At 38.6% G+C, this 11,536-nt stretch overlaps 1 protein-coding gene across 3 annotated transcripts in view; it reads left to right on the forward strand.

Moving 5' to 3' along the window:
* LOC149187366 (transcription factor-like protein) overlaps positions 1-8,347 on the forward strand; it is a 340,582-nt gene extending 332,235 nt beyond the window's left edge. For all 3 annotated transcript variants that reach the window (XM_089411340.1, XM_089411338.1, XM_089411337.1), the window contains 3 exons: positions 7,186-7,266; positions 7,405-7,479; positions 7,848-8,347. In XM_089411340.1, coding sequence (XP_089267466.1) covers positions 7,186-7,266; positions 7,405-7,479; positions 7,848-8,003 — 312 coding nt within the window. In that variant the 3' untranslated portion in view covers positions 8,004-8,347. The remainder of the gene's footprint in view (positions 1-7,185; positions 7,267-7,404; positions 7,480-7,847) is intronic.
* The last annotated feature ends 3,189 nt before the right edge of the window (positions 8,348-11,536 follow it).

Below are 11,536 nucleotides of genomic sequence, written 5' to 3' on the forward strand. Positions count from 1 at the left end.
ATCTTCTGAGACAGCATTCAGGGTTGTCCTCACCATAAGCTCCTGATCTAGTGTCGCTCCTATAGTAGTCAACTGGTCTCGGATCTCATTTAGTCCTCCTAGGAAGGTGCGAATCGATTGACCCTTCTTCATCTGATACGATCTCATCTGGTTCTCGAGCCGCATTCTTCTTCGCACAGAAATATGCTGGTACAGGTTCTTGAGAGCCTTCCACATCTCAATTGCCGTTTCCTTCTCGGCTATATGTGGTACCACATGATCCTTGACCCTGTCAAGGATAATGCACTTGGCCCCTCGCCATCACCTCTTCGTACCTATCATTATCATTCGGGTCGACTAGGACAACCACTACCTTTAAGGCGAAGTTCTTGACACGATTCCTGTCAAGCACTGATAAGATTATGGCCTTCCAGACTACGAAGTTCGATGCTCCGTCCAGTCTATCTTGGTCTCTTACCACGTGTAATGCCATGACGCTCCTCTACGTCTCTCCTGGAAGTTCTCTATTCGACTCCTCTGAGTCTCTACTTCCAGTCTAGAAATTCTCTTCTAGGCTCCCTTTGAGTCCCGATTTCCCTCCTGGAAATCCTTATGCTGCTTGTCGAGATGCCCCCTACTCTAATCGTCTTGTTCAACTGCACTACTGATCTGGGTTCCTCGGCTAGAAACCCTCGGTAACAACTCCTCTGGCCCTGCTCTGTCAGGTATTGTTCTGACTATAGTACCTCAGCAGCTCCACTCTGCAATATTCCTGCAGCCTTCTAGACCCCAACCACTGCCTCTCTATGAACTGCGTTAGCCCCTCTTTGCCCCACGCTAGCTCTGCGTAAGTAATGCTGGCCTCTTTGAGGCTCTGCGCAGTTCCCGGCTTCTTCTGTGTGGCTCTAGCTGGCTCTGCATCACACTTACTTGGCTTTTGCGCTACTAGAAACAACTTCTGTCACCTCAGGACAACTGTTTTCTGTTGCTATTGCTTCGCTCTACTAATGTCTTTTAGTCCTCCTGTGATCTGCAATCATGCTCTGATACCATGTTGAAGTTTCTAAATTTACTTAGTTTAGAAACCCTTCATGCACTTTTTCTGATTTATTCCTACCTACTTGTTATTTTTTCTTTAACAAGTTATTTACAAAGTAAATACTGAAAATAAACACTAGTGCATGATCAACATATTACAGATCAGCAACTAAAAGAAACAAGAACAAACACACCACATGACACCATTATTTTTGGACCAATGTCCCCGAAAAAGCCCAATGCGGGAAAACTGGTGCAGCTATCTGAAGGTTTTCTTATTAAGCAATATCAGAGTACAATCTGGGTGCCGTAACTGGCCTACCCAACTAAGAATTTCCTTAGCAGCTATACCTCACAGTTTGAAAGAAATCTCCTGGTTGAAACCCCAGAAAACCCTTCCGGCAGCTCCTCAGCACAAAACTGCTCCTGCAACCCCAGCGTCTGCCCAATCTAGACTACATCAGCCCCTCTCTGTCTCACGTTGGCCCTGTGTCAGCGCCAAGAGGCCTTGTGTCAGTTTTCTAGGCCTCTACGTTAGACACACTGGCCTCTCTGGTGCTCTGCGCAGCACTTGGCTGCCTCTGCATGGCCCTGCGTGAGCCCTTACTAGCTCTACATCACTCTCCTTGGATGTTGCGCTGCTCTCCCGGCACAATCTCTGCCTTCTCTGTTTCTTTGTACTCAATGCCCCTTAGGTGCTCTCTCGATCACTGATTCTCTCTCTCTTAGCAAACTCCGCTCCAGAGAATAGAATGACTAATCATCTGGTGTCTTCTCCAAGTGACCCTCAAGCCTCCTCTTATACTTTTCTTGTTGACATATCAACGACCGAGATTAAGTCCCTAATCAACGGATAAGATTAGATCTAGCTTGATCTATGTCTTTTGGACCATTCTAACACAGTTTCATATTAATTCACGTTAATATTTTAATTTCCCTAAGTTTAGACTTAAGGACTCTATTAAAAATATTAATTATTTTAATATCTCCTGAACTGTTTAGGATCTGCCCAAACCCTTTCTGGGTATTGGAGATCTCATGTGCCCCAACCTCTCCACCAAATTTTGTGGCTAGAGTGCATCCGATGCTACCCCAAATAAACACAAACATCCTCACAAATAAGACTTCATTTTCATGGTCATCACCAATTGAGCTTCCCCCTGGGGCTACATCTGATTTGTTATCAAAGACTTGATTAGCATTATAGCCTCCCAAATCTTTGTCATACTTTTCTTGGGCATCCACACCAGTTTCTATCTACTTTTTTCCCAATACAATCTTTTCCAAACATTTGTGTTTTATATGGCAAACATCTTTTATTTCTATGATTGTCAATTTTGAGCATTAAAGTTTTCATTATGTCCAACACTATATGAGATAAACTAGCCATATTTGTAGGGTTTATAGTGTTCGACTGTTCAGAATGAATGATAAGTGTGGATATATTTTTCATTAATATGCTATACATTTAAGTACATCATTCAGACCACTGAATTCATCTTCCAAGTTCTTTGGGCCTACTCTTGATGATAGTTCATATTTAGCACCATAACCCTAATGAATTAGGTGTCTAGCATCCCCCTTCCCCCCCCCAATCTGAAGGGTTCTTGTGAGTCCAAGCAAAGAGATGAGGACAGCTACCAAGGGCCGAATGTGAACCTTGAATCTGTTTGTTTTGGGATGGCCACAAACCCAATGGGTAGCACAAGTCAAAGTTTTCTACTAAATGGTTGATTAAGGCTAACCACCAACTCTGGAACTTGGCTCTAAGGCTTGTATTTTTCCAAAACATTTCCAAATCTGGCTAGAAATTGATGTCTTCTGCTGATTGAAAGTGGTCACAAATGACAATTTGAAAATAATCGCAAATTTATGTTGCTTTGAACTTTGAAGATGACCACAAATTGTGGAACTTGGCTCTAAGTCTCAACAGTTCCTAGAATACTTCCTGATGCAATAAGTTGATTTTTCTCATTAAATGGAAGTGTTCACCAATGGCTATGTGAAGATGACCAAAAATTGTTCTCTAGCAGAACCTGTAAGTCTTCTAAGTTCTACCAAATGGTGGTTTCGGGCCATGTTTTACAAAACGACCAAGTCGAAACCGAAATGGCCGAGCCAGACTGAGCCAGTGCCTGGCTGAAACGGTTTGGCTGGCCGAGTTGTTACCGAGCCGGCTGAGCCGGTGACCGACTCGGCCAGCTCGGTCACCGTGGCTGAAAAGCGGCCTGCTCTAGCTAAGCTGTGACGTATTGGCAGCATGAGTGTCATGAAATATCTGATCTGAAACAAATCGTTTGCGGACCCTAATCATCAAGATCAGACCTAACAAATAAGCCTAAAAACACTTAAACACTACATAGTACATACTAATCGCAAGAACAATCTTAAGTATTTTGGGATTGTCTCATACATCTTTGGTGACCAATCTTGATTTTGAGGACTGATATCATTGCTACAGTTGACTGATTGCATTGTTCAGAGGTCTGATTTTAGTCTGTCTAGGATAAGTGCTCTTGGCATCTGACGTGATTGTTGTGCATTGGCTCTTCCTCACTTTTGTCATTGATCTTATCTTAAGTGGACTGTCATACAATGGCAATAAGCTACAGCAACCTTATCTTTGTTGACAGTGGCACTGAATGTCTAATGCATATTTGACAAATTCATTAGCATTTGGGCAGCAGACTCATAAGATATTATCATTGCTATTGGTTTCTCTCTTGTCTTGTCAAGGATAGCCTTGTTTGGTTACTAACCTTTCTTCTCTCTCATTGTGAATGGTTAGACTCTAGTTGCAACTCGTCTGCATAAGAATTTCTCTCTTGCAAATTGCATTGCATAGTTGAATCTTTTTGTTGCATGTCATTTACTTCTCTTGCTGTTAGCAATCTCATCTTATTGCTTGTAGTTGTGCTCTTGCAATTTTGTAGACCTCTCTTGTTCTAATTTGCAAATCTAGCAATTGAAAGAGAATTTCTAATAAGCATACATAAGTGATAAGGAGATGTTGCTATCGTTGCCATAATCGTCTCATTGAATAACATTAAAGTTCTTTGGTAATTGGATCTTGTAATCTTGGTTAACAAGTGATATTTGATATATTGGTTACAAGTTTATATCTTCATTAGAGCACTTTTTCACTTTGTAATCTCATTGAAGCAAATTTAACTTGATCATCATTTGTAGAGGCCATTTCTAGCCTCCTTCGTTATGTGTTTTTGTTTTGTTCTCTATATCATCATTCATGTATGTATTGGACACTGGACAGTGCACTGGGTGCCATTTTGATATAATGGATATATTCATGAGCCTACTTTGATCATATATGTTGTCTTGTCTCTATATTCTAAAGCTTTGTGTTTGGAAACATGAATGAAAATCTTTAAAATTATGTTTTCTATAAAAAGTAAATATTTAATGTATCTTTTACAACGACCGAGTCATTGAAATCAAACCGACCAAGTCAATACCGAGTTGGAGTCAAAGTCGGAGCCAACCCTCGGCTGTTTCCGAACCGGAGTCAGAATTTTAAAACATTGGTTTTGGGAAGACCACAAATTGAAGTACGCTCATGGCTCTAACTCTGGCTCAGGCTCTGATAACACTATTGCACTGCTCAGAATGAAAGATAAGCATGGTTTGCTTTTTCATTAATATGTTATACATTTAAATATATTATTCTAACCATTGTATACATCTTCCAAGGTCTCTTGGACTCCCAATAACAGTTCATATTCCACACCATAGCCCTAAGGGATTAGGCGTCTAACATATAGACACCAAAAATGTTCTGAAATTGCTGCTAAAACTGAAACATTGAAAACCCTACTGCTATCCCAAACAGCAACAAACCCCCCTCCCCCCCGATCTGAAGGGGTTCTTGTGAGTCCAAGCAAAGAGATAGGACAGCTGCCAAGGGCTGAATGTGAACCTTGAATCTGTTTGCTTTGGGATGGCCACAAACCCAATGGGTAGTAGAAGTCAAAGTTTTCTACTAAATGGTTGATTAAGGCTAACCACCAACTCTGGAACTTGGCTCTAAGGCTTGTATTTTCCCAAAACATTTCCAAATCTGGCTGGAAATTGATGTCTTCTTCTGATTTAAAGTGGTCACAAATGGCAATTTGAAAATAATCACAAATTTATGGTGGTTTGAACTTTGAAGATGACCACAAATTGTGGAACTTGGCTCTAAGGCTCAACAGTTCCTAGAATACTTCCTGATGCCATAAGTTGACTTTTCTCGTTAAATGGAAGTGTTCGCCAATGGCTATGTGAAGATGACCAAAAATTGTTCTCTAGCAGAAGCTGTAAGTCTTCTACCAAATGGTGGTTTCAGGAAGACCACAAATTGAATTACACTCATGGCTCTAACTCTGGCTCGGGCTCTGATAACACTATTGGACTACTCAGGATGAAAGATAAGCATGGATTGCTTTTTCATTAATATGTTATACATTTAAATATATTATTCTAACCATTGTATTCATCTTCCAAGGTCTCTTGGACTCCAAATAACAGTTCATATCCCACACCATAGCCCTAATGGATTAGGTGTCTAACATATATATTATAGACACCAAAAATGTTCTGAAATTACTGCTAAAACTGGAACATTGAAAACCCTACTGCTATCCCAAATAGCAACACACTCCACAAACTAAAATTCTCTAGAAAAAAATGCAAATACAGGCTAGCAGTACACATCAAATCCTCTCGTCCAAAAATTAGTAGCAGACTTACCAACTTACAGTGATAATTCAAATCTTCACCAGATCTGCTTTTGACCCATGTGCTAATAGGCACTGATTGTTAGTAGGTCCTGGTTATGCAGCCCCACGCTCAACACTATATCCAGTGGCTTATCCTCGTGAGCATATACCAGTCAACTTATCCTCTCATATTGGTAGACAGCATCATGTAGTTCACTTGTTAACAGTTCTCAACTGACACCTTTATTGCCTTTTCCTTTACTCATTATTCAAACAGTGGCCCATACAGTTGTCTTGATTCCTCGTTCAAATATTTGTCCTTCGACAGCTCACATGACAACTGGTTATCACATGTTTGAGTTTGTATCAAGTTCTGGAAGCATCCTTATCTTGGTGGCTTTGCTCACGCAGAATTGCTGCTCAACATATTCCCAGTTGTAGCAACTCTTATTCAACATCACCAGTGGTTTACTTCTTTAACCCTGATTTTGTTGTTCATTCTTGGACTTACAAGGACTATTCTTTTGCTCAACAATTTCTTTAAAAGAAATATGTTCTTTATTGATGATCAAACATAGCAGCTTCTGCTATTCATTGATGCAAGCTACACCTCTCACAGTGGGAATTCACACAAGGCACAAAGAATGAGCTCCAATTGTGATTGGCAGCTTTATTTCTAGTCTCTCCAACCAGGATGCTTATTGCCTTTTCCAAATTTATTCCCATCAGTCTTTCACTTGCACTCAAATTGTGCCTAGATTGGGTCCCTTTTCTCTTGCATGGATAAATCTTCAATGGTGCCCCTACAACATTCATTTGATAGTTGATACCAATACTCCTTTGACTGACTCAACCTGCCCTCTTTATCTTGTGCATGTTCATTTTTTATAGCAGCCCATTGGTGCCTTCTTTGATCACAGCAGTTCCTCTGCTCCTTCACTTGCTTCCTCGGCTTTTCATCACCATGGCTCTGATACCATGTTAGATGTACACAAACAAGCATTGACAGGAATATGCACATGAGAGTAAGAAAGAGTGGATTCATTCATTAGATGATGAAATGTCTCATGACATACTAGGAGAGAGGATGAGTATGATTATTTAACTCCCATATACCTAACTTTTAACCACTTTGTTAATGACTACATTAAATGCCCCATTATTGCATAACTTCATTAGTGTGCATTTGTTATTCATCTAAATTCTAAATATGGCCATTATCTCTAACAAACATTTGATATTCCAGATATTAATTTTCAAATTATAAAAATATTTATATGTTTTGTACTTTCCATTTCCCCGCTGTATCTGGATCATGGCTTTCCAAAGATCTTGCAGATATGTATACTGTTATGTTTCCTGATAACTAGGATATTTACACACAAGGCTAATTCCATCCTTCTATATACAGTATATTGGATGCAGATGCCTGAGTTGCTTTGTTTTCTTGCAGATAATATCTTTCCTTCAGCAACATGCACATGCTCGTGTTGCCCAGAGAATACCTTCAGTACCTGAGAATGTTACAGATCAGGTACTCATACTGTGGAATATGCTAATTCAATTCTGTGTTCTATGCTGTTTTCTTTCTTTACTGTCTGGGTCGTTTTAGTTTTGAATATTATAAAGACAAGCACCATAACTCTGTACATTCAATTTTGATTTCATGCAGATTAGACTTTGGGAAAGCGATAAAAATAGAGTTCAGATAACACCTGCATATATTTATAATGACTTTCCTTCAGAGGTGTGCTTCAGCTGCCTAAATTTCCAGTCTATTTCTGTGATTTGCAAATATGTAGGGCAATGGAATTGTGATTTCCGTTGTTTTTTATTGTTAGCGTTGAATCGATGTTGAATATCATCATAACAATTAACTCCTTGTGTAATTGTGTTTCTCCTAATAATGCCTAATTTTAGAAGAATTTTTTATCTTGTTCTTGGGCTGTAGGATTTTGAAAATGTCTTTTTGATAAATCAGTTGGAATATGAGATTCAACACAAGATTGTGCCATAAACTGAAGTGCTTCTAAATTTCAAATCTAATAGTCTGTAGTAGCATTCAGGGCCTGCGCTTCCATTATACATTTAGATTTTTTATTTTATTTTGAACAGGATGTATTTGAAGCTGCGTGTACATATGCAAGAGATATTGGAGGGTTGCTGTGGGAAGATACCAAGAAGAGACAGTTTGTTCTTCGTGCGGAGTCACATCAGGAAATGCGGGAATTTATTCGCCGTCAAAATGTTGCATCCTCAAACAGAAAATGAATCATGAACATTGTACACTTGATTCAGTTAGACTGTAGAACCTTGTCTGAGTTCATGTTTTAAGTTGGCAGGTTTAGGGATTTTTATTATACAATGGTCATTTTGGAAAGCTGGCATGTCATTATGCCTCAAACCCTAATCATGTCTTGAGCTTTAATTTTGATCTATTCTCTGAGACTCTCATATCTGTGAAAGCATTGCATGTCTTGTAATTTTATGCCCTTATTAATTTTTCTCAAACATGATGGACTAGATCCTTTAACTGACCTGTAATTGATGTCAAAGCTCTTTCAAGTGGCTTCAGCCTATCCTTCTAATTCAACAAAAAAATAGCTTTACAACTAGCTTCCAATATTGTCATTGTTCTATTTATCTTTAATAGTGGTATATTTTATAAAGACGTATTTGTAAATAGTGCAAATATTTTACACAGAGAAGTATTACTAGGTAGCATAAAAGTTTTGCAGAAAAAGTATAAGTGACAATGTTTGTTAACATCTTTGAGATTACCATTATGTTACTTTGTTACATAAATCTTTCTGCAATAATTTTTTTATGAATCTCTTGCATTCTGCTGGAGTATCTCATTTTAAAACCTGTTTAATTATATTTATTATAAATAAAAAGGGCGATGATTTGATGATGTAGTTTTCTGAGATGATTTGTCTTTGTTGAGGTGCTTTTTGACTCAATTGAAGAGTTTAATATTTGTAACATGAAACTCTCTATTTTTTCTTGAAAACAAAGAAGATTTTTCATTAAAATATGGGCATATTTCTTTCTTTCCTTTTGAAACAGTATTATATGAAGAGGGACTTTTAGAAAGAGAAGAAGAATACATGATGCAGTCCGAATCACACCAGATGCCAATATCACCAATCTACTAAATCCATATAAGAATGGATTCGTCCCTTTAACATCTTCAATGCCAAACAATACAAAATACCCCTACCTTTTGCACAGATTGTTAAAAAGGGGATTCTCTTTTCCACTTGAAAATCTTAATACCAATTTCATCCTCTAGCTAGGCAAAGATTTAAAACCGAACACGCAATCCTGGGAAAAAAAATTGTACAGTTGCTATGAAATGATTTCGTAGCGTTTGTTTCAATATATTGTCCCGTCGCTAAGGAATGATTTTGTAGGGCCCATTAAAATTCTGCATTGTGGTTTCCGAGGAAGTTGAAATGACCCAACTTTTTTCTCAACTGATTACCCACGGCCTGGACTTGCTTCTTAACACACTAAACGGATTATTTTTCCTTTCTCCACTAGATTTGCTATTTATTACAATTTGCCAATCAAAAATCAGTCAAAGAGGCATTTTGACAGTGTTTCCAAAACAGAGTGCTATGTTTCATTGTAACAACATTCAAACCGTTGTGAATCTCACACATTCACTACTCTAAAACACAGTGAATGATCCCACTCGCCTTTCTTTGTTAAGGTTTGCACATTAGCTCAAATTTAACTGTCAGAAATCCAATCTAAAGAACATGACAACATTCAAAACAGGGTACTTTGTCTCTCTACTATAACAACATTCCTATCACTAACAGAAAACCACACAACCACTATTCTAGGGCGCAGCCAGACATTCCTTCCACAGACTTTAAGATTGGTACCATGGGAATCCCAAAAGACAAATGGACAATCACATCATGAATGAAGCCACAAAATTTTAATTTTATTTTCTTTTAGAAATCAGTACAACAAACTATAGACTTTCAAAATGACCAGTTTACTGTAAATACCTCATATTTTTACTCTTGGACACCATGGTACATTCCTCAATGGGTTTTGAGACCATTTCAACAAGAATACACAAGATACATGAACAAATCACAATGATTGAAGCTTCAATGCTCATATTCTTAATGTAAATCGATTGAACAAGTACAGACTTTTAAAGATAACCATACACACAGGAATAAAACTGCGATTAGTAATAATTCATAAGCATAAATTGATTTGCTTCGATACTAGGGTTTCGATGCAATCTAAAACCACGCCAACTTACAATCAGTGTTTTTAAAACCGGAACCGGTGACTGGACCGGTCCACCTAATGAACCGGTTTACCGACCAAAACCGGTCTAACCGGGACTGGTTTGGTCTAAACAAACCGATTTTAAAAAAATACATTAAATAATTAATTTTTAATGAAATAAAACTATTTTGAAGATGTAAAACCATGATTCCAAGCCAATAGAGACAAAATATGCAATGCTTTCTCATTTATATACCATGTAAAGTTGAATATATCAAAATGGCATCGAGTGCAATACATATCATTGACAAAATAACAAAATACATAAGAAATGAGGCTCTAAATGGCCTATAAAGTCCAAAAACAATGCTGCAAGCTATGAGGCCATTGGCCTACTACAAGTCTACAGTGTACACATGATCAATCATCAAGTTCATCACCACTACTAGACACAGGATCATCATCAGGAGCTACATAGACATCATCTGGTTCAGAGTCTGAGGATGCCTTAGCCTGATCTGCAACCTTAGTATTAATGCCACTAATGACAATAGAAGTGGACCTAATGGAAGCACGAGTTTGTCGACTTGCATGACTAGTGCCTTCCATTGGTTCTTTGCCTTTCCTTGATGTCGCTACTGATCCTGGTTCTAATGCCACCACATAATCTGCTTCATCCCCCGCTAAAGCCATGTCAATATCAAAATCAACCTCAAACACAGGGTCTTCAGTCTCCTCCACCCATTCTGATGTTGGATCAATATCGTCCAACATAATGGAATCTAGATCAGGAGTTTTGCTCATCATTTGGAGCTCCGATTGCATTTATTATTTACCCCCAAACCATGAAATCCTGAAAACCATTAAGTCTGCTGAATTTTGAGTGAAATCTACAATTCTAGTTTCTCCATATGAAATCCAATGAGGTTGAAACCACTCTCAAACACCCTAAGTCATTTCATGGTAATGTTAAAAATTTAAGTAAAAGGATGAAAATGAAAATTAAAGGAAATGTCAATTTTATTTTAAGAATTTAACATTGTTGGACACAGATTGTCATTGATGTCAATATGGCAATATTCAAGAGGAGGAGACAGAGCATATCGGAGCCAAGAGGAGCAAAAGGAGCCAAGAGGAGCGGACCAAGCCAGAGGAGCCACATAGGAGCAGAGAGGAACATATCGGAGGAGCCACATATATCAGAGCAAGAGGAGCCATATCGGAGGAGCCATATACATGCCAAAGCAAGAGGAGCCATTGGAGGAGCAAGTTAAGCAAATAGAGCCATATATGCCTCAGACAACATTATCGGGAGTTGTTGAGCCATATATGCCTTCATTAATACTATCGGGCGATTGTTCGGGCAATGAAAACCCACATATGCATGTATTAACGATTATCGGGAGTGGAGGCAAATAGCAGCGATATCATATCGGAACCCTTAGGGGTGAGAGTGGACACGATATGCGATTTAGTGTTGATCGTCCAATCTGAAGGAATAATGGACGACGGAGATCTAATCGACAATCGGCATATCGGAGCGA

This window comes from Pinus tabuliformis, chromosome 3_1 (assembly GCF_031772625.1).
Source record: "Pinus tabuliformis cultivar Carrire ecotype Pingquan chromosome 3_1, CPIR1, whole genome shotgun sequence".
NCBI lineage: Eukaryota > Viridiplantae > Streptophyta > Pinopsida > Pinales > Pinaceae > Pinus > Pinus tabuliformis.